Source organism: Patella vulgata, chromosome 8 (genome assembly GCF_932274485.2).
Source record: "Patella vulgata chromosome 8, xgPatVulg1.2, whole genome shotgun sequence".
NCBI classification, from domain to species: Eukaryota; Metazoa; Mollusca; class Gastropoda; family Patellidae; genus Patella; species Patella vulgata.
Genome location: NC_065886.2, coordinates 27,524,948 through 27,548,919, shown reverse-complemented (window position 1 = coordinate 27,548,919; position 23,972 = coordinate 27,524,948). Strand labels below are relative to the sequence as shown.

General features: G+C 31.5%; 3 protein-coding genes across 4 annotated transcripts in view; 1 reads left to right on the top strand and 2 right to left on the bottom strand.

The window, feature by feature from the left end:
* Positions 1 to 787: 787 nt before the first annotated feature.
* LOC126830287 (uncharacterized) lies at positions 788 to 9,009 on the bottom strand. Its single transcript, XM_050560647.2, has 13 exons — positions 8,880 to 9,009; positions 8,069 to 8,150; positions 7,487 to 7,656; positions 7,055 to 7,180; positions 5,771 to 5,972; positions 5,195 to 5,268; positions 4,894 to 5,036; positions 4,069 to 4,217; positions 3,618 to 3,731; positions 2,378 to 3,016; positions 1,715 to 1,874; positions 1,250 to 1,379; positions 788 to 977 (listed from the first exon to the last, which is right to left on the bottom strand). Exons 1-13 carry the CDS (start codon positions 8,903 to 8,905, stop codon positions 950 to 952), a joined length of 2,043 nt encoding a protein of 680 aa, XP_050416604.1. The 5' UTR covers positions 8,906 to 9,009; the 3' UTR covers positions 788 to 949.
* Positions 9,010 to 9,366: 357 nt separating this feature from the next.
* Positions 9,367 to 12,221, top strand: LOC126830474 (prefoldin subunit 2). Its single transcript, XM_050560861.1, has 3 exons — positions 9,367 to 9,401; positions 11,661 to 11,784; positions 12,042 to 12,221. Exons 1-3 carry the CDS (start codon positions 9,367 to 9,369, stop codon positions 12,219 to 12,221), a joined length of 339 nt encoding a protein of 112 aa, XP_050416818.1.
* A 3,957-nt stretch (positions 12,222 to 16,178) lies between these two features.
* The window catches only part of LOC126829449 (porphobilinogen deaminase), a 28,643-nt gene continuing 20,849 nt past the window's right edge, over positions 16,179 to 23,972 (bottom strand). The window contains exons 6-12 of one of the 2 annotated variants that reach the window (XM_050559351.1): positions 23,442 to 23,517; positions 22,683 to 22,793; positions 21,865 to 22,023; positions 21,313 to 21,366; positions 20,825 to 20,837; positions 20,677 to 20,768; positions 16,179 to 20,094 (exon numbers count right to left, since the gene is read on the bottom strand). In XM_050559351.1, the coding sequence (XP_050415308.1) occupies positions 19,822 to 20,094; positions 20,677 to 20,768; positions 20,825 to 20,837; positions 21,313 to 21,366; positions 21,865 to 22,023; positions 22,683 to 22,793; positions 23,442 to 23,517 (778 nt within the window). In that variant the 3' untranslated portion in view covers positions 16,179 to 19,821. Of the gene's footprint in view, positions 20,095 to 20,676; positions 20,782 to 20,824; positions 20,838 to 21,312; positions 21,367 to 21,864; positions 22,024 to 22,682; positions 22,794 to 23,441; positions 23,518 to 23,972 lie in introns of both variants that reach the window. The other variant, XM_050559349.1, reaches the window with a different exon arrangement.

Below are 23,972 nucleotides of genomic sequence, written 5' to 3'. Positions count from 1 at the left end.
TATCATGGATAATTTATCGTAAAAATGGATAATCGAGACTTTGTTATACCAACGTCAGTAATGACTATCCTAAAATTCAGTGGCTAATATCTTGTTTCAGAGTGAAGCAATTTGACTGAAATTTTCAGCATATTTTATTTTCATTATCCATTTCTGAACTATTATAGCGAGAAATTTCAGCTCTTTATCTAATCTTACCTAATGCCCCTTTAACTGTTTATGAGAAAATATACCCCATTTAATTTCTGTTAGGTCCAGATTTCCATCTCCTTGATATTAGAATAACAAAATAAAACTTTGATGTGGCTGCTGTACTGACTAACTGCGCAGTATGTTTGTATTTCATTTTGTTTTTTATGCCACAAAACATGTTACAAAACACTGTTTTATAATTTTAATTTAGCTCACTGATCATCATTATCAGAATGGACAAATAAAATACAGTTATATTACTACTACTATATTAAATTAGTGTTACTAGTAAAACCTTACAGTGTGTGATAGAATACAGGAAGTGGGAGAGAGAAATAGAGTTTAGCATTCACTCAATACTAACTAGGTCATTTTGGAACAAACATATGGAATATTTCCCTAATTTGCTTGAGAAGTTGAGGAAACTGTTCCCTAAAGACTCAACAATGTTAGACAATTTACTGTTGGTCACACATTTATGAATTATAGAACCACTTTACCAATCAACTCCCTAATTAGATAAAATTTTACCACAAAAAAAAATAAACTAATGTTTGAAATACCAAAATATAATTTATTTTAAATATTATATAAATAATATATGTACAAATGTATATAATTCATAATGCTAGGGAATACATCCGTCCTCTAAACTAGAGTACTAAGATAACAACAAAATATTTTTAAATTCAGTAATTTAAATTGCTTCAAAATACCAAAGATATCACAGGAGATTGTGAACTGGCTTAGAATAAGATCATCTTGATAAAGACATGTCAATTTCTCTGAAATAACAAAATTAGATAAAAGCATTATGCATTATAATTATGAGAATTAAAAACATACAACCCAGCAATTTGACCAGATTTGATATATGAAAAGGCAAATTCCTAAAAATAATCTTTTACACATTCCTTTCATGTACTGTAACATCTAAAATTAACGCGACAGGTCAGGGTCAACATAAAATGTGTATTGAAACCTACAGTACCACACTCTAACTGTTGTATACAGTAGCATTATCAAAAAATTATGTAATATATTTAATAATACATACCCTAGTTTTTGTTCAATATTTTGCCTTTGTTGTCGTAATAATAATAATAAATGATCATCAGGGTATTCCCCATCTGAAATGTATTCTTCTTCTTCTTCTTCATTATCTTCTTGCTCATTTTTATCATCTTCTATAATTAAAGTAAAATCTTCACCATTATAGCTCAATATAAAAATATAACAGTAAATTCATACCATATGGCACATTGTATTTGTAACAAAATGAATGGGTCTAAAAGTTAGCAATCAAAAAGAATCCTCCAAATCAAAAGTTTTTTTTTTTATTGGCAATTTAGATTTTACAAGAATTAATAAACAATCAGATTTGACTCTGTGATTTTCAATCAAAAAATTCAGAACTTCAATAGGCTTCTTTCATATAACCTCATGATAAATATCTTCAAACTTAATAACCCAATAAGAGCTCTGTAAGAGTATAAATATTGAACAAGTAATGGTAGTTCACCTTGGTATCTATTAGTTGTATTGTCATGTTGATCAAGACTATCATCATATGTGTTATCCTCCCTATGTCTTTCTGGTATAACAGATAACATTGATGACATGCTATCAACACTTGATACAACAGAACTACTTGATGTCGTAAATAAAAAATCTTTTACTGCCTGAAAATAATATATAACATGGCTATATACATTATAATATAACATAATTTATATATATATATTTTTTTGTTTTAGATCATAATTCTCATAGGTTTTTCAGTGCTGATATAACCTAAAAAAACCAACAGTGAGGCTGATGACCTCCGCTGAAATCCCAAAATAAAAGATGACACATATTGATTAATTACACATTTATCTTTTTCAAAAGTATTAAGCAATCAAACTGATTATCTATACTTAGTCTAAGCATAAAATGTTCTGAAGGTTTTGAAGTACCTGGTAGTGAAACTATACACTAAGTTTCATCACTCTCCATCAGTTATCTTGTCCCAAACCATCAACCAATGGATCTGCTTAGCTCTGCTTAGCTTTAGTGGGAAATGTTAATTATTGAACTCAGACCCCTAATGAACATCTACATCAAGTTTAAACATTTTATCTCAATTAAAATGAAGACAGGACTAATTAATACAAGCTGTTTATTATCCCATGGTGAGACTTACCTGACCAATGGCAGTTTTCACTGTTCCTTTAGATCTAGCAGGACTACTGGTATATTTAGGACGTATTACAGGTGAATTAGGTGGAGAACTAGCACTTTTTGAAGATCTACTGTTTCTTGTTTCATTATTAACTGTCTTAGTTTGTAATTCTTTATCAAATTCTTCTCGGAATTCAGGAGGTTGCGTTTGTTCAGTTTGTTCACTACTGGTTGGTTTAAAGTCTAAACTTTCTTCAACTGACTGAGTAATTTCAACATTAGATGGGGATGTCATATTTCTTTTGTCCTTCTCTTCATCTTTTTCATTCTTTCTCTCTAAATGAGGTTTTTCGGCCTCTAAGAATTGTTTGTATTGAGCACTTACATTATCTGAGGGATGAACTTCAAACCCATTCTCATCTTCCTTAAACATTATGTCATTATTTGAAAGCTGTTTTTGAAATTGTTTTTGATATTTCTGAGCGTGTGGACAGGGTAAAACATCACACATTAAATGAAGATGAGGTTCAACCATTTCGTCACTTCTTTTATTATAAAGTAAAGATGGACTAGCGACAGTTGGTTCATTGAGGACTGTCTGTCGTTTAGTTTGTTCAGATACAGATACTGGATCTTCTGATAATCTACTATTTGCCGGAAGCTGAATAAATAAATAAAAATTTAAAAAAGTAAAATTGAAACAATATTTCTAAACAATATTAGCAGTCCTTCACATTTACGAAATGGTGTGGGAGCCAAAAAAAAATTCCACCCATTTAAAAAATATGAAAAAAGCTCCTGTGAAAAAAAACCTTCTTAATTATATTGCAAGAGTAATTCTATATTTTCTTAAATTAAGGAGAGCAAAATGGTATTTATGCTTTAGTCTTGTCTCATATTCTCTTTATTATGTCATTTATATGTTTCACGAATTTTTGTCACTTTGATCACTTTGTCAGCGTGCTTAGCGTACAGTTTGCACAAATAACCAAACCGCTTTTACAAACTCATTCCGTCATTCCCGCAGATATTCTCCATTTTTTGCATTTTGATACTGTTCTCTTGAGTACCTCAGGGTTAACATGGCTGATGCTGACTAACAGCATTTTTAACTCTTCAGACAATGTTTCATACTTTTCAAACACTTGACACTAATTGTTACATAATTTACAGGATGCTTTCAATGTGTGTACTGCTAGACCCATTTCCTAGTCAGTACTACTGAATTTTGGCCAAACGAAACAGAAGCCAACAACACCTACCTCATTATCATAGGACTGTATTCTAGTTACAGGATTGGGTGTAAAATGAACAGACACTGGAATTTCTTTTGTTGTCAGTTTCTGTTGAAATTCTTTTAATTTGGAAGACACTTCCTGTAAATAAACATAGTAATATATTTACTCAAATAGACCTTGGTTAAATTCCTAAATTAACACACATGTACAGTAGCATTGTTTATTGCAGGCAAAAATTGTAATGCAATAATACAGAAAAATTGTCCTTTAAACAAATAATAAATAGTACATGAATATAGAACATACCAAAAATTGTCACAAGCAAAGTCCTTTACAATGATTTTTTTTTTTAGAACACTCAGATCTTTTGTTTTGAACAAGTTCAAATAAACATCATATGAAATTAAATTGCTGATAAAATATAGTCCTACATTCCACTTTCACAAACTACTGAATAAAAATTAAAATTAATTACAGATTTATTTTTAGCAATCATTTCAGCAGCACCCATCCTTGACAAATCCATTTTTCTCTGTAAACGCCACTGATATAAAATATCATCTTCTGGTCTAGTTATGGCAGGTACTGATCTCTTCTCACTTATATATGGTTTACCAGCTGGTTCTAAAAATAAATTCCACAAGGATTGAAACCACAGATATCATTTGGAACTTTTGTACCAATCAGTACCTGACTGTTTTGTTAATCAATTTAAAACAAGAAATTAAAGCAATCTCGAGAGAAGTCCAAATTCTGCTCAGTAAATAATAAATATAACATGTCAAAATTGTCACATAAAATTTAACAACGTTAATAGATAAAATAAAATAACCAATGGTGAGAAACTTGTATAGTATAATTAATATTGTTAAGAAGTGATAACATTATCTGGTATCTTACATTCTTAAACTTACAAAAAGTCACCCAGTCTCAATCATAGAAAAGAATAGGATACCCCTTTCACTATTAATTGTACAACACATTAATTTCCTGTATAGTGCTGAGTGGCTCTGGCTTATGTAAACTGTTTAAATCAGTGAATTTCCAGTGATACCTCAACAGATATAATACTAACAGTTAAAGAGAGCAATCAGTATATAAGGGAAATAACTCTTTTCTGTAAACTGAATAAAAAGCTGTTTTTTTTCTTTTTGGAATCTATTACCACCGAGCCAGCCGCTACCAACCCCAGAAGACCCCCCCCCCCCACCACACACATATATTCCTTTCCTAATATTGACATAATGTTATCATGTAAAAGATAATCAAGTATCTAGAAAATAAATGCATGTTATATTACCTGTACGTGTATATTTATTTGATAATAGTGATCTGGATGGTGGTTCGTAGGAACTAGTAGAACTATGTGATAATGAACTAGCTAGACCATCACTACTTATAGCCGGTTCAGCTTCATATGATTCAACACTACATGTACTTTCACTGTAATAATAAGTACCTTTAAATAAATCTCATATATATTTCAGTGAACAAAACTGAATAATTCTATTTGTAAGAAACTCGGTCCAAAGCAACTACCTGTTTAAGTATAATAACAGAAATCTACATACAAACAATATATAGAAACTATTTTTAGTTACCTTTGTGCCAAAATTCTGTCTGCTTTTTCTTGTAGTTTTTGTGTTTCATGGTCCTGGTGTGACCTGTAGTCTGTCTAAAATGAAAAAAGCATAGCATTTAGAGAGTTATCAAGCAGTGACCAAACCCATCTGTAGCTTTCAAGTTTTTAGGCACAATATCTATGCATAAAATTGATGGTCAGGTTTGAAATTCGATCTGACTCCTGCTTATTATATGATTAGCCAAAAAATCCCACCAAGTTTGGAAAAAATTCAATACACAACTTTAATTTCCACAGATTTCCTTATTAGAAGAAATTTCAAAAACTCTTATTGGTGTACTGTAGACAGCCAATATAAACACAGCTGGTCCAATTAGTAACGTATTTCAATTATGAATTACAGATAAGCAGAAAAGCTGTAACAGTCACCTTAAAGAAATAATCTATAAATTCTGCTAAACAAAAACACAGACAAACCAAAATGTCAAAGTCAATAGCAAAGGCTTCAACGGCATAAACAAATATAATGCAACAAATAGCAAAATTAACCTGAATGACAAGTTGAAAATAAAACTGTAATAGGAAGAATACTAACCATGGCACTATAAGATTTATCCGATCTATCTAGAAACTGACGACTTCTACTTCCATTGTCACTATCATCTCTAGGTGTTGAACTGCTAGTTGGTGTTAGAGGGTGCGAGGACAACCACCAAAAGTCTTTTTCGGTAGCTACACCTTTTTGATTTCTCTCTTCACGACTAGTTGGTGCTGAATGTCTAAATCTATTTATATAGCTAAATGCAGTAAAAATAAATGAATATGAACTTATTGCAAATGAATCAAAAATGAACCTAATACATCCTGACATGCAAATATATATATTCATTGTATACAGAGGTTTATTTGATTCTCTTCAAGATAAAGAGTTTATCGATAAATCTTGTCAATGATCTTGTTATCTTTAATTTATAATTTCACCAAACTGAATGAGAAGTACATATATTTATGAAGTCTTTTATATACTGTTTTATTTACTGATTAAAATCATCTATGGTAACAAATCTAATGTGGATTGTTTTCTTCTTATTGAGAATACACCACTTACAAGTAACTGTTTTCATACTGAAGGAAAGATCTGATTATTCGTTAACAGTTTGGTTTTTGATTATTGTAAATCGTTAGTACAGTGTCTTGTGTTTATCACACTTTGCTTCACGATGGTATCTGCAACTCTCTAGTTATTAATGTTTATTTAGTCATTGTTTGTCATGATGTCCCGGTTGGGATGGGGAAACCGATGGTATACACATTAAAGAACCCCTGGTAGATGGCCAAGAAAATTATGATGCGTTAGTCTTATAATGACCCAAGTATTTTGTTAACAAGAAGTTTAATCCCATTCAATGATACTGAAATGGTGTGGCATTATTTATATAGATTAGATTTGATGACTGAGATAGTTCTGGTTTATGAAGTCTTTACTAATAGTCTATTACTTGTTGTGTAAACCATAACAGCCTATATAGCCTATTACTTGTTGTGTAAACCGTATTAGCCTATAGTAGCCTATTACTTGTTGTGAAAACGGTAACAGCCTGTCATTTTGTATTTGGCTTTCTGTAGCATAACTCAAGAACTAACGTAAATTACACTGACAAAAGTATATCATACTAGTCTAAGTGCATGTTTGTTCATGAAGAAATTCCCCACATGCATCATAATAATACTACATGTATATGAGGCAGAACAAAATAATAAACATAGAGATGCAAATGCTTGTTAAATTCTGATTATTCATTAAATTGTATGACTATCACCTTTGATTACTTGGCTATTCAAATTCATTATACGTGTGAGCATTAGTATGTATTATTACCTCTGTAATACTGATTTGGTTTGTGTGGTTGAATCATGTTGGTTAATAACATCTGGTCCTTCTTTCATTGTATTTCTTTTGGTTACATCAAAACTACCGGTACTATTATTATCATAGCCAGATAAACTGAAAAATGATTTGTTGAGTGTTTACAAGGTTTCGGTGATAGTGACAGTAACTCTGCAAAACTTGTTGCACAACTATGAATTTTGATAAGTTTCCTCCTTAGAGCTACAATGAACAACCCCAGCAAGTCTGGAAAAAACCCTTGACCTGTAGTGTTTATAGAATTGTAGATGGACAGCAATGCCAACAATATACCCCACATAAAACATGCACATTTAAAACCAAATGTTAAATATATACAAAAAGCACATAATCAACACTTAATTTAAAGGCCTAGATAAATACAATCATGCTCTATATATTTACCTTGAAAATGAAGGTCTTTCACTACTAGGCCAGGATTCATCAAAATGCACTATTTCACTTTTATCTCTATCTCTGGTTGGTGGAGTACCATGTGAGAAAACATTACTTCCTTTCAAAAATAATTCGTCTTCTGGACTTATAGATCTCTCTTTGCTTGGACTTAGTGCTATCTAATGTGAACATTCAAATTAGAAAAATAAAATAGAAATTCTATGGCATTGTTCAGTATCATCAGATCATTTCTGTGTGAAAGGAATGATTATGCTTGTTACATGAAACCCATTATATATTGATTTTTATTTTGTTTATGATATTTGGGGGACCAAGTGGTCATGAGTGCTTTAGACCATATACCTCATTAGTCCCAAAATGGCATTGGAAATTAAAGCCTATTTCTTTATTCTAATAGCATTATTATAAATTACATCAATAAAGTGTCCATATGTGCTTTACAACACACCAATGAACTAAAAGTAACCACAGATACCAGTAAAAATAATAATACTCATATAAACCCCAAGATACTCAAACTTGTATCATATAATTTATAATGAAATTGAAAAGAAAACATAAAATTTCAACCTTTCTATCGGTTCTGGAAAGTTTCTTCTGTTGACTGGGATGGTAAAATGATTTAGGTAATGGTATTCTGGAAAATGGATCTCTGTAAACAGATGTTTGATCAGATTTTATCAGAGTCAAATAATTATGATGTGTAGAGTAGCGTACTCAACTACAAGCTTTTAAAAAACATAAGCAGATTTGCAGTGGACACAGTCAAGACTTATTTGCCTAAGTTCTGCTTTTGATTCATAATTAATGCAGCTTTTGGAGATTACAGTTGCGTTTTAAGGTGCACCTCCAATCTGCCATGAATGTGGTCTGATGATAAGGCTTTGACTTTTGGTCCGAATGAGCCATGGTCAGAATGAGCTTGGTTTCTCTGGTAAATGGTCAAAAATAACTACAATTACAGTGTAATTATAGTATACTCATATAGTGTGTATATACTACTCCTGGTTCTAATCTATAGTCGTATAGACTCTGAATATTGTACTCTAAGTACGAAAAATAAAAGAAAGGAATACACCTTTAAATTAGATTTTATCTATGCAAAATAAAGAGACAAATCTGACAAGCAACCGTGGACATAAAACACTCCTGATAATTTGAACTTTGCTTGAATTTTCGCTAATTTGATGAATCCAAGGTTGTGTTTGTATATTATTCAAAAGTAAATAAAATCTATTTCTTTGTCAATCTTACTAGACCTACTTACTACAGACAGCTGACAAATTATGAATAGATGGAAATAATTTTATTATTAATTATAATATAAGCATATAAAATAAAGCCTATCACTAAAGTTCAGAAAAAAACATATTACCAATACCTATTTGATGATGACTGGGTTTTCATATTGAAGTTTTTCTAATTTTAATGACAGTTTAATATTAAAAATAACAAGATCCAGCACGTTCACTTAATTTCTAAATCGGCGCCTCGACTCTCGTTCGTTGAGGGTACAAAAAGTGTATAACCAATTGAAAATAAGAATCGGAGGATTTATTGAACCGAAATCTCAATGCAATGTTTTCTTACAAATTCTAGATTATAATTTCAATCTTTTCAATACAAAATATAATATTCCCGTTGTATGAAAATTTATATTATAATTGTGTAACATCGCTACATTGTAAATATATATGTAATTCGTTTCAATTATATACCATGGTAAGATCTACAATTTTGTATTACCTCATAAAGTTAGCAAAATGGCATCCAACACGAGTAAATCGGCCCAAAAACCTAAATCACAGGAACAAATCGTATCTGCCTTCAATGAATTGCGGCAGCAGCAACGCAGCTTGGTCTCTAAGATGTCAGAGATTGAAATGGACATAAAAGAACACGAGTAAGATATCCATGAAAGCAAAACACAAGCTTTTTAATTCAGGACTTATATATGTACATCTAATGAATGGTCATGCATGGCCCTCTTTTGCCATGCTTTTTTAACTCAAAAAAAAGGGGTATTATAGTTAATTGATGTTGACGACAGTACATTGTAAAAAAATTCGCTAGTGTTGATTATCACACATCACAGAACCTAACTGTGGTCTGGCAATTATTGAACATTACAACAGTGGGGTAGCCACTAGTTCAGCTCTGAATGTTACGTAGGTCTCATTACACTCGCCGTGAACATTCAGGAACTGGCCTATTGACTCCATGTCGATAAAATTTCAGTTCCCAGTAAATCTTACTGGGCAACATTTTACTACTAAACGGTCGCGTGTCAGTCCCTGTGAACGCCTGTACAATGTTTGTGAAGGAACATTTAAGTGAGATAATAAGACTTTGCTTACCTCGCTATAGTCAGTATGTGCGACACAACATGCCATTAAAAATATGTCCCCTTCTGCTAAACAGTTTGGCAGAAGCCATTGAAATCTAAATGTAGGATAACGCACAAATTTACGTATCTCGGCCATATAAGACGAAACGAAATTTAGGTAAACAGGTGAATCAAAATTGGAATTTATGAAAAAAAATCTGACTGTAATTGGGCTAGGCAAAACAATAAATGTCTGAAGATTCTCAATTTTTGAAAGATTCCATTTGGTTTTTTTTTATGGCCGAGTTACGTAAATTTATGCGTTATCCTATATTTAGATTTCAGTGGCTTCTGCCAAACTGTTTAGCAGAAGGGGACATATTTTTATTATCATTATTATTATTATTATTAAAACGATATTTATACAGCGCTCGTCTTCCACTGCAAAGCAATGCTCAGAGGCACTTTACAAAAACATAAATTGAATCAATATAAAATTCAAATGTACATAAAGTCTAAATGATAAAATTACATATATATAGAGAATGACATAATCATGCAAGATATATAAAATCTTTTTAACTAAAAGCCTGTGTATAAAAATGGGTTTTTAGTGGTTGCTTGAATATTGTAATAGATTTTGCTGACCTTATGAAAAAAGGGAGCTTATTCCAGAGTCTCGGTGCCTGGAAAGAGAAGGATCGTTCTCCGAAAGCAGAAAGATTTACAGAGATGGGTTTAAGGAGAAAGGGGTCACTAAATGACCTCAAACATCTAGATGGCGTATATACAGTGATTAAATCTTTTATATAAGAGGGTGAAGTGTCATTAAAACATTTATAAACCAATAAAAGTATTTTAAAATTAATGCGGTACTTAATGGGTAACCAGTGTAAAGAAGCTAAAATTGGAGTTATGTGGTCATGTTTTTTCGAAAGAGTTATCAATCTGGCAGCACAATTTTGAACTTTTTGAAGTTTATCTAGGTGTTTTACAGGAAGACCAGCAAGGAGAGAATTAAAATTATCAAGCCTAGAAGTTATAAAAGCATGAACAAGTGATTTAGTTGCATCTAGTGAAATATATTTTCTAATTTTACCTATATTGTAAATGTGGAAATAGCAGCTTTTACATACATTATTAATTTGACTAATCATGTTCATGTTTTTGTCAAAGATAACACCAATGTTGTGTCGCGACCGTTTAGCAGTAAAAGTTGCACAGTAAGATTTACTGGGAACTGAAATTTTATAGACAAGGAATCAATAGGCCGGTTCCTGAACGTAGAGGGCGGGTGTAACATTGACTTGCGTTCAGAGCTGAACTAGGTAGCTACATGTACATGTAGAATTAGAAGTGCATAAATAAAACTGGAGTTGGAACGCTATTTTTTTTTTTTGACAGGAACTCTTGATTTATGCACTGTTCAAGATGCTAAAATAATTGATTTATGACGATTTTACCTGGAACTCTCACTCTTATATTGACACTGCAACCCTCTTTTCTAGTTTTTCTTGCATACAATTGTGCCAAAAGAAAATGATTTCAGAAACCTGTTTGAATGTGACCTTAAAATTATGTATCAGATTTAGAGATAAACATTTTTTTTAAAAGACTGAAAGCTCGAAAATAGTAACGGTACTTTAGGCTACTTTCATTTATGACCATTTTCTATCATATACAATTCTGCTATTTTTATGTAATAAGATTGCTAAGGATAATTGCTAAATATAGTAAAGTATTTTCAGTTTATAAAATACAATCAGTAGAGTACATTAAGCTATTATGAATTAGGTTTTATATACAATTTTGATATTGTACTTTTGTTTATTGCAGACTTGTTATTGATACATTAAAAGAGGTAGATGAGGGTAGAAAGTGTTACAGAATGGTTGGTGGGGTTTTAGTAGAAAGAACAGTTAAAGATGTATTACCAGCTTTAACCAATAATAAAGAACAGGTTTGTTTCAGATTATTTCCGATACTCAGGCTATTCAGTCATCACTCTCTCCAATGTAATAATTTGACCATAATGTTAATTGACGTTTTGAGGAAAGAGAATATCAGTGCAATGGAGTTTGTGACATTGTAACCATCAAGACAGCCTAACAGATGTGAACACACAAGCAGTGCCTACATTGTATTATTTTTGTTTTGTTGTTTAAGTTATGGTACTAGTGTCCTATTATTTACCACAGTTATTTCTTTTCTTTACAGATGTCTAAGCTAGTGGAAACTCTCTCTAAACAGATGGAAACTAAGGGTAGTGAAATTAATAAATTTAGAGAACAACATAATCTAAAGATACGTGGAGAAGATTCTAAAGAAATAGAGGGAAAAGATCAAGATGCATCTAAATCGGGAGCATCAGGCGTTCTTGTAGCCAAAGACTCTTAGCCAGTTAACAAAAACTTATGTGTTATATAATGTACATAAAACATTTTTGTATGTTGACGTCCCATTTTGTTATTGTTCAGCAGGAGAGTTCAGAAGATCAAAACTATTCCTATCACGGTAAATTTAATTTTATGAGAACAGATACTGTAATCATATTAGAAGTTCATATATATTAAAGTGTTCAACAACTTGATCTGAAAATAGTTATTTATTGAAGATTTGTTTACCTATACAGAGGAGATTATTTATATATGTTTGTATCTGTTCTTAAATTCTAAAAAGTGCTATGAACAGTGATTATTTGGTTGACAAATTGTGGAATGTGTGATCAGAAAAGTTTTGGTTTTGCTTCACATGTATCTTGAAGAAAATACACTCATCTAAACAATAAATGACATCTTTGTTTTATATTATACCCCATTCTTAAAGATACATTATAGTGGATTCTATAAAGAGCTGACAGTTATCACTATAATAGTTAAAAAATAGATAATGTAAAGGGGGTATGCTGAAAATTTCAGTCAAATTGCTTCACTATCATTTTTACCGCTATCACGATAATTAACAAAGTCTCCATTATCGAATTTTGCGTTTTATCATCAACAGACATTGAACAGCAGATCAGATTCAAATCCAAAGAAAATCAGATACATAAGATGGTCTTTTCATGTTAATAAAAGTCTAATTAAAGATGGGTTCCCGCGTACAGACTGGGTGATTTAATGGTATATATGGACTAAAAACATATTCAAACTAATTAATTTGTCATAATTATGCTTCAAATACTTCTCAAACATTGTAATTGCGAAGGAATGCCCTGCTATTAAAATTCGATCAAACCAGGTTATGTTTACGTCACGTCTTGTAAGTCAGAGGAGAATTCATTGCATACATAAGACGATGTTGTCTTTAATCGCTTACTATTTATTACAAATATCGAATCCTAATTAAATTCTCGGATTATCCACTACCCACGTCTTTTTCCGTCATTTGAATCTTGGAAAGTGTTGTACGTCTAACTCTTCATAGCGTTTATCAACTTGTACATCAAGCGCTCAATGTTCGCGTGTGACCTTTGACATCAAGCGTGCAGAAATTCTTAATCATCGGGCTGTTGATTAGGGGAACCCTTACATTTTTGTTCTGTATACGCTCCATGAGTGTTTTTCGGGGAATCCAGTATTTTTCTAGTAAGATTGGATATCTCTACTTTCCATATATACCTAAATTGCCATACTTTTATTGGAAATAACCACCCGATAAATACTTTTCTGGGAACCCATCTTTAATAGTTTATATAACATTTCAGGCCTAAAGAAAGACGTGCAATAGGCAGATTTACCTCTTGCATAATGCATGTTAAATGAGATCTAAGATTCAAGCCAGCTGATTATATGAATATGAACTTTTATCTTAAACATTCAATTCTTTTTTTTGAAGGAAATTTTACAATTTTCACTTTATGTAGAGGTATTGTTGTAACCCATTTCTGTATGTCATCTTGTATGTCTGTTAGTAGAAATTGTGATATGCAAACTAACTGTCATTTGGTAAATATTGTCATTTTCTGGTTATTGTCATAAAGTTCAGAATAATGACACGGTCCTCATAAGCATCCAGAAATTGGGTCGAGATTATGATGTTCAGCTAATACTAATATAGTTTACCAAACTGATAAAACTTGTAGGGAAGCTGAAATCCGGTTAATTGGATATGGTTATGATTGACAGGTTGTCATGCACTCTGACCAAACTAGTACGTTATCTATTTGTGGGGTTACTGCCCCTGTCATTGAAGCCTTCTAAAAGTGCATTATTTATGAGGTATATATATATATGTCAAGATGAGTGCATTTTTATGCTCCTGTCAGTGAAACCTTCAAAAACTACATGGAGGGCAGACTACCATTAAATTTTATCTCATTAATTATCCTTCTCTCTTGCTTCATTTTCTCCCCTTTTTTATGGCCATTATATTAACTTTTTGGTGTAGCATCCATCAAAACAAAGGGTTTGAATTGATATTTTTTGACAGATTTGGGTAAATGTTCATGGTGGAGGGATAACGAGCTAAGAGGTTGGTTATGATGATGTGTACAGTGGATAGCTACTTGTTTATAGTATACTTGAAGTTAGTACATCTCGGAATTTCACTTGTCAACCTCATTTAAACTTTGGAGCAAAAACATGGTCAGTTGTTGCTCCATCTGTGATCAAAAGTGTTAGCCATAAGAATAGTTGGGGAAAGGTTTGAGTAGGCAAAGAGCCCAAAATTAACATTGAAGTTGATGACAAACGCGGCAAAGTTACGGCGGAGGCCTGCTAGTGTGTGCAATTTTTTTCTGATATTTTGAAAATGGTCTTTTCCTTAGGCCCATAATTTGCCTTTTTCCAAAGGGGCAGAAGCTTAATCATCTTCGTGAAGCAACGACTGCGAGTTTTACAACATCTGAACGTTGCTAGATTGTTATACAATTCTCAAACTTGTAGCTACGTTATCTCCATTTACTGCACACATGTGAACAGTAGCATCCAATCAAAGGTTGTGATACACAAACGCTCAAATCAAATAGCAACCTCCACAAAAAACTTTGACATTGAAGTTTACACCTCAATTATCACAGTTAGACATGAATCTGATTGGCTCTCAAGCTAGATGAATACTCAATTGAAATTAGTGCCGAAATAACCAGGGTATTACGTGAAGGCCTTAAAAAAGATGTACGGAGTGAAGATGAAGCTTAATATGCTCTTAAAGGCTCAATACCACTCTTGTTGTAACTGAATAATATGTCCCAATCTTTATTCTGGTCAACAAATTGTACTATTTTACAATATTCCAATTAATTGATGATACAAATTTCATCTTAACAAACCTAATTTAAAAAATTGGAAAAATTCAACTAAATGATTTGAAAAGCCTTTTCAAATGTTACTTGGATTTAAAAATATTTTTGAACCCTCTGGACAAGTAAAATATGATTTAATGGATAATTTACACAACAGGTAGGACACTACCACATCTAGTACTGAGAATAGGGCTATTTTTTATTTTCTGGAGCTGTTAACCCAGCTAGAGTGTTATTGTCCCTTTAAATTTGTGGTCAACATAAAGCTAAATTAAAAATGTCCACTTCATATTTTGATTTAAAATGGAAGTACTTTTAAATAATTGATTTTTTAAATCAATTCCTGATCTCAGGTTCGTCCACATGCACAGTCACACACAACATTACCATGTATCGAAATAATTCCTGCTATAATACCTGTAATTGTTAATCTTTCAGTATTAAGCCTGTTGGTGCCATTACATTATGTACCACTGCTAGAGACAAATTATCAGACAGGTTGCAAATGCTTCAAGCAAAATTATGAACTTTACTCTTTTTTTTTCTCAGCGTTTTCAATTCTAGATTTGCAGCATATTTTAAAACCTTTTTACTCATGAAAACAGTGATGCAGAAGTTGTGTGGGTTATAAGAACCTATAGGATTTGTCTGGTTTGGATGTTAAGAAAATAGTGTCTAGTTCAGATGAGACCCCCAGACAGTCAAAGCTCTGTTATTCTCAAAATGACTTATTTTTGTATGTACAGTGTTAGAAACCCTTTCCATGCATGACACTTATCAATGCACAGAACAGTCTTACTGGACATAGTTCAGAATATGGAATGATGAATTTAGAATGGGCCCTCTAGTGTGTGAATTGTGAGCATGATTTTCGTTGGTATTGGTTGGTCGGTCTGGGTGTGAACTGTGAACCCTATTGATAATCTGCATTCTGCGACCTTCCACTCCAGATACCTCTTATTGCCGAAAACTTTGTAGAGACTAGAGGCTATAGATGAACACTTTCATTCCAGAGTGATGCCCCCTGAAACAAAAAACCTTGACTATTATTTGCAGTAAATCCAAATGAATAACTTCAATGCAACAAGATAAATAAGAAAACACAGACATTAACTGTAACATTTTATTATAAGGCACAGTTATGTCATAACAAACAGTCTATTCTTATAATCTTATATAATATTACTATGTTTTAACCCACATCCCAAATCAATATAAATCCAACTAATTCTTCTTAATTCATTTACAACTTTCACAGCCACATACCCTAATACAATACTACGTGCAAACTCACCACATGTACATTATTTAACAAAAACATAACATTTTATTATTAACAAAAATAAATTCTTATCAATCTTATAATAATCGTTAAAAATATATATTATTCTACTTTATTTTAAATATTTAACCTTATATTAAAGAACCGGGAGCAGACATTTTGTAAAATATGATTTGGTTTCAATTATTAAAGAACTGGAAGCAGACATTTTATACTGAGTTGGATTTACGTGTCATTTTGTTGCTCCCCTTGGGTGGCTAGTTAATGTATAGTCTAATACTATAAATATTGCTTTATCCACAATAAAGAAAAAATAATATTTTAAAATCAGATTCTTTTCTGTTAGGATATGTTTTGAATATTAATTGAGTGTTAAGCATGCTAAAATTCATAAACTGGTCAAGGGATATATACCGTTACTCTTTAATTATTCCAGAAACCATGTGACTTTATAGACATGTGCGCGGATGAATGACTAGTTGATTAACATGTCTATTGCTAGAACACAGCCAACACTTAACACAATAAATAAATACCATTTATCATATACCATATCAGAAGTGTGGTCATTGGTAAAAACAATTCCAAAAAGATCAGTATAAACTTTATAAGAAATGTGAATAGTAAGCATAACTGAACAATTATAAAAATAGTGTATAAAAACTGAGTACACAACTGATTTGCAATAGGTATTGAGATATCACTGTTTAAAGAAAAGTAAGATTGACTCGCTCTTATTTCAGAACAAAGTAACCTGATATTTTGATCTAGAATAAACCCTGTGATCATAATTCCTTACCAATATTGCAACAACTGTATGAAACATTCTTTCAGTTATATAAATTATGGAAACCTGCTGTCTGTCACCATCTTTCTACTATACTTTAATTAACTAACATGAGCATAGAATGTTATTAAAATTATTTGTAATTATATACAATGTCATGTAACTAATATTTAAACTAACAAACAGTTTATAATATACATGTATATTACAAGTTCATAAAAAAAAACCCAAATATTATATTATATAGCAGAATTATATTTTAAATCTCTAATAATATCTTAATTAGCTTATAGTGCTTATACATACATGTACTATCAATTTTTATCTTATAGAAAAGACAAAGAAATAGTGAAGAAAAATGGAACTACATGTACATTGATAAAAAATTCTGATAAACCTAGAATTTATTAAAACACATAAAAATGTTATATAGTAATTAATGCTGTTCGGATTTCCTTAAAATCTAGTACATAAAAAATAAAAAAAATAAAACACTTACAATATATGTTAACAATAAAAGCACTTATATTTATTTATTCAGAGATTATTATAGGTTTAAATGTACTGTACAGCGGTACTATATATGATTATGGATCTTATGCTGCTGTTTATTCTGGTAGTTAGATCTGAATAACGAACTCATGCATTATTTGAAATGTACTGACTATCCATGATAAACATTAAACATTATCTTCCTTAATAAATTATCGTCATTTGATTAATTGCCATTCTCGTCCTTTTAAATATTTAGCATATTTATAGCATAGTTTTGATTAAATCTCAACTATTTCCTGGATTATTAAATCATATAATATGCCATATTAATCAACAGATTTCCTTGTTAAATAAAAATAAGTAAAATCAAGTAAAAAACCCAAATGAATTGTGTTTTGACTGTAAGGCAATAAAAATAGAAAGGATTGGATGGAATAATATTTTTCAGGATTTTTTGATATGGCAGTTATATTTTCAGATCACTATGTTAAAAATGCAATCGCAAGATAACCTTTCCATGTAGCAATTATTTATAAATTGTTTGCTGATAATAATTTGATTCAATAAATACATGTAATAATGTACTTTCTAGTAGTCAAACAAGTAGGATCAGCTGACCATCCACAGAGCATGGGTTATGTTAGAAGGTGGTTGTACTATTCTTACATTGTAATGATATTCCTATACATGACACCTTAGATTACAATATAGGTTCTGCAGTTTATACTTAAGCCAAGTCAAAAACTTCAAACTGCTGAGATTATTATCAGGTATGGCCGGTCTTATTTCTTATTAGTGAGACTGTTTCGATAAATTGCTCGGCTGATGGACTATTTTAAAATGGACTTAAAGGAACTAAATCGCTAATATTTGGGACCTAGAAATTGACACAAATGGGTTACAATGCATATAATAATGTAAGATGAATTAAATTCTATTGTTTCCCTTTTTACTCTAATTTCAAATCAGTTATGTTCGGCAAAATATGCCAGAAGTCTCAATCAAATGGCAATCTCTAGCGTCTGATTATTCCAGTCTACACTGAGAGTGTTTATTGTGCATGCTCTCCAGATAAGAATATGGCGTCACCGTTTGACATGACTTGTGGAATATGTCTAGCCTCGTTCTTGGAGTCCCTTGTTACAAATGGCGCTGAAACGCATTATGGTACACAATTTGTGTACCATGTCAAAATGTTAATTTTGTCTTAAATATTCGATATCAGAAGCCTATCTTTTCCAGGTAAGATCACAACATCAATGTTGATTTAAACTGACAAATAATTTGTGTTTTCAATGTCGAAGACTTGGGATAAAAATGAGTAAGAGACTTGGCTACTTTAAATATGATGTATATCACACTCCTCGCAGTGTTTCGTTTGATTAGACCTTCCCACACAAACACTAAATCAATCGGGATTAACCAGCTCTAAATATGTTACCGTGAAGTGTCTGGTGACAACCGCGGCTACATTACGTCATAATGAGCGAATTGTATTACGCTCAATGAACTACACGTAGTGCATGACAGAATATTACAGAGAAACTAATTATGTGATAAACAAGGCTATCCAAAATAGCTACAATGTAAACACTGGGTAATCGCCGCACACATGGAATCTTTTTATCATCTCTTGGAGCACACAGCAGATGATCAATATTTTCACTATCTTTTAATACATTTTATCAACTATCTAAAGACCACAGATCAAACAGAAGGGCCGTCATGTTACATATTTTTTGATAAAATAAATAATTCATGGATTTTCATCACAAAAATGGATAAATATTATCAAATAATTAAAGGTAGAATTTATATCGGAGATTTGAGGCAAAGAATTTTCGTTCCAATAGCGAGTTTCTGCGACGGCCAAATTAACCGATGCGAGTATCGATGTTTGCTCCTGATGCATCCAAGGCTATGGTAAAATTTTTCTTGAAATCAGCACCAACTAACACCGGGATTTTGTTTTTAAAGAGGTCACCCTCATTAAGCAGCAGTCATAAAAATCCCCTTTATTTTACTGTACTCAGGAGAGATTTGATTGGATGATGAGAATGGACACACTCCGTCAAAAACTCAAGTTTTCAGTCTAAGTATAGCAATGGCTAGAGGGATTTCTCGGGCCACTGCTTCAGGAATATGGGTGTATATAAATACATGTGGACTCTATGCAGGTTTTTGTCCTCTACACTAAACTGGATGTTTGACTGGATGCTTGACTGGTTTGGGCTTCAGATTCTAATTTTTCCTTTTTCATTGCTTCTTTTTTTGCCATTTCTTTCCTAATTTCTTCAGCCATTATCGATTTTGTTTTAGTTAAAATAGTATCAGCACCATTACTTAACATTTTCTCTGCTAATCGTGTACCAAGTTGTTCAGCTAATAAAAACATCTCATGCGACATACTATCAGATTCAATTATTCCTGCATACTGATGTCGTTTTGTCTTCCTTGCCTTCTAAAAAAAAATAAAAAGAAGACTCAAGTCATTTCCATCCCACACCCTTTGACATGTATTGGTAATGAACAGCAAAATACTAATAGAATATAGCAAAAAGAATAAGGCATGCCAATTATGCCACCTGTTAAAAGAGGAATTCCAAATCCTAAGTATCCAACAAAAAAAATTATTCAATTCAAAATCAGGTAGATGTGTCCACAAAGTTTCATAAAGATATCATAAGCTGTTAATAAGATATACTTCTGAATAATAATTGTGTACTCAAAAAAAAAAAGGGTAACATTTACATGTAATCACAAGCTATTTAACTGATAATTTCTAATTAGCACAAGGCACAACTACCATAATAGATTGATGTGTGTACAAAAGGCTTTAAAAAGATATCTTGAATGGTTTTGAGACATGCTCCTAATATTAAACAAAATTTTATAAAGGTTTCTTGAAACAGAAGCTTATCGGGAGAGAAGAATGGAGCCCATTTCAATATCCCCTCCCATCTTTATTTGGCGTGGGATAAAAAAAGTAGAAGTAAAATAAAAGTAATCAAAAACACACATTTAACTTTTGAATTAAGCTTACTTTTTGTTTAGGTTCAGAGTCATCTGTTAATGGCAGTTTTTCTGTGAGTGAATCAAGTACTGATTCTTCACCATCTATACTGTATACACCACCTCTGATCATTAACTACAAATACACATTGACAATACATTTTATTATCATACACTACCTCTTATCATTAACTACAAATACTCATAAAAACAAAAATGGTTGGAGTGCCCAAGTTTAGATTTGTCGTTGATTCCATAAGGTAGTTAGGATTTAAAAACGTTAATAGCTGTGTAATGGTCTATTTATAAATATAAATATTTGGTACTAATTCGTACCTATATAATATTAAATGTCGGCCAAATAAATAAATAGCTGTTTTTCCATAAGTATGTGTTTTTGTGTATTGCTCTATCCAGTTACTAAATGCCTCTAAAAGATTTCTTATATTATACAAATACTCATAAACAATACATTCTGTTATACTGTATATACATCCTCTCATCATTTATAAATTAACTACAAATATATAGAGAAATTAACTACCAATACACATAGAAATTTACTACCAATACACATACAAAATGTGACTGTACTGTACATCACATTGTGATTCATAGATTCCACCTTATATATTAATTATATAATTCAGTAAATATTAAAACATACTTCTCCATTCTTTATTTCTGTTTGAACACAAACTGGAACACTACAACCACCTTCCTGTAACAATACAATATAAAATCTATATCTATTTGACCAATCTATTTTGAGATTCATGTGAATATTGTTAATATTTTCCGTTACAATGTATGCACTCCACAAGAGAATTTTAAAAGGGCACATAATTACTATTACACAGTTATCAGCCCAATGCAGGTTTATTTCTAACAGACATTACCGTCAGAAAATAAGAGCAGAGCAAAGTGTAACTCTCGAGACTATATTTCATGTGAAATATCTTCAACAGTCTAAAATGTGTTTGGTTTGTATGCCAGTAATAGTCATGTATTTATAGCATATACCTACCCTAGGCAGGTGGAAGGTTGCTCTCCTATTTTTAAAATTTTAATGGGTTTACATTAGATTGAGTGATTATACTCATTTGGCAGCAAGGATAAGTACTAATGGCCCCAGCCTTCATAGAATTTAAAGAACATCTTTTCAAATTTTTACTTCTAGTCTAGATCTAGTGTTTAAGTAAGTAATAAAGTTACATACCAATTTCTTTAAATAAGCTCGTTCAGCAATACATCTTAATGCTGTGTCATTATCATGTAAAGGTGACAATAATCTTAGCGTTTCTTCATCATCAGCTCGACATTCTACAGCTAATGCTCCTTGACCAACACAATACATACATATATCTGGTGTTAAAACCTTAATGTAAAAATGATCCTGTTTATTATTTATCTCCATATTACATTACTTTTATTATCTATCACATTTTATTATTGATCTCAATATCATATCACATTTTGTTATCCCTTTAACTATTTATAAAATTTCTATCACATTCTATTAATTATCTCAATAGTATATCACATTTTGTTATTTATCACAATATTGTATTACATATTGTTAATCATTTCAATATTATACCAAATTTTGCTATTTACTATATTTCATTATTTTATAATAAATAAAAGGTATACCTAGTTTTAAGTTTAAGTCCATTCTACACAAACTAGGTCATTTCGGAACTAACAGTTAAATTTTATATTACTCCTTGTGACATACAAGCGGGAAATTGAAACCATGCCACTTGACTCAATGACAGACCTCCTGATTTTACATGCATGCGTTAAACTACTTAAAGCATTTATATCAATATCATATCACATTTTATTCCTGAACTGATTTTGATAATCAAGTGTTTTTAATTTGACATTTTAAGAAACTTGAAACATGGTGAATTTTCAAACTCCATGTTAAACAAGTTAGAACAAATAAATGCACCAAAAATAGTTAGATATGCGAACATCCCAAATATATCAGGCGTACTTGATCTGGTGGATGCAGACTTCTAAGCTCCTTACCTCTTTTATTACATCATGCCAGCCCATTCTTTCTAATCCAGCTTTGGCCAATATAATAGCATCATAATTACTTTCATTTAATTTACTCAGTCGAGTATTGAGATTACCACGCTTGTAGGTGTTAAGGTAATAATCAAATTGTCTTCATTTTATTTGCATTATAAAAATCATTTTAAAAAGATAAGTTGTCAGACAAAAAAACATACATCCACAACAGTCCATAAAATTTGTTGCATTCTTGTGATTCTCTTCTTTGAGCGGCATTTAGCAATTGACATACGTAATACACACAAAAACATAATATGGAACACAATTACTATCTTAATTAAAGCGACGTTTCGTTGCTTGAAAACATTGAGAGAACCCTCAACGAAACGTCGCTTTAATTAAAATAGTAATTGTGTTCCATATTATGTTTTTGTGTGTATTCTTGTGATTCTTAAGATAAATATAAAGCAATTTTTATCTACTGCAAAATATCATTGGTGAGTTGATGGTAATCAAGCGTCATAGTATCACATTTTAATGTGGGCATATAAAAATATAGTTTTATAATTTTCAACCATAGGTTATAGGTCAGTCTGTTTAGACCTAATGTCTAGTCAACATGTCCTGTATACAAGATTTAAATCTGACATATTTATATATACATTCTGTCATTAATATAAATAATATGTCACTAAAGTTATAACCTTCAAAAGTTAATATATCACAATAAAAAATTAAATCTCATGTGTAAAATGATGCAATAAAGGATACAATATCTTGTATAACTAAATTGGGATATTTTCTCTTTATCTGTGCAGATCTTCTTAATGAACTAGTTCCAATAATACTGAAAATAATAAAACATACATTAAAGAAAGATTGTCAATTAGATGAATTTAACAAATAAATAAGGATTGGTATCAGATGTGACCAAAATAGTAAGCATACCCAGGGACACCAAAACCCGGGTACCAGGGTATATAAATGGTACCCTGCCATTTTCCAGGGTTTACATGTATACCCATGCCCTAATGATGAAAGTTTTAAACATTTGTACTAATTTAGTCACTTGCGAATAATCAGGCTTTTGTATATTTCATTATCATGTATTTTAAAGGGTTTTATGTTGGAATTTGGAATGCTCTAAACAGCTTCTCGGAATTGACAAATTTCAAAATTGTCTAGAGGCAGGCCCCCCCCCCCCCGATCTTTTGGTACCCTGGCCCTCGCGCCATTCCAGCGCCCATGAGCATACCCTACATTGTCAATGACACCTGTCACAACAAAACATTATAGCTAATA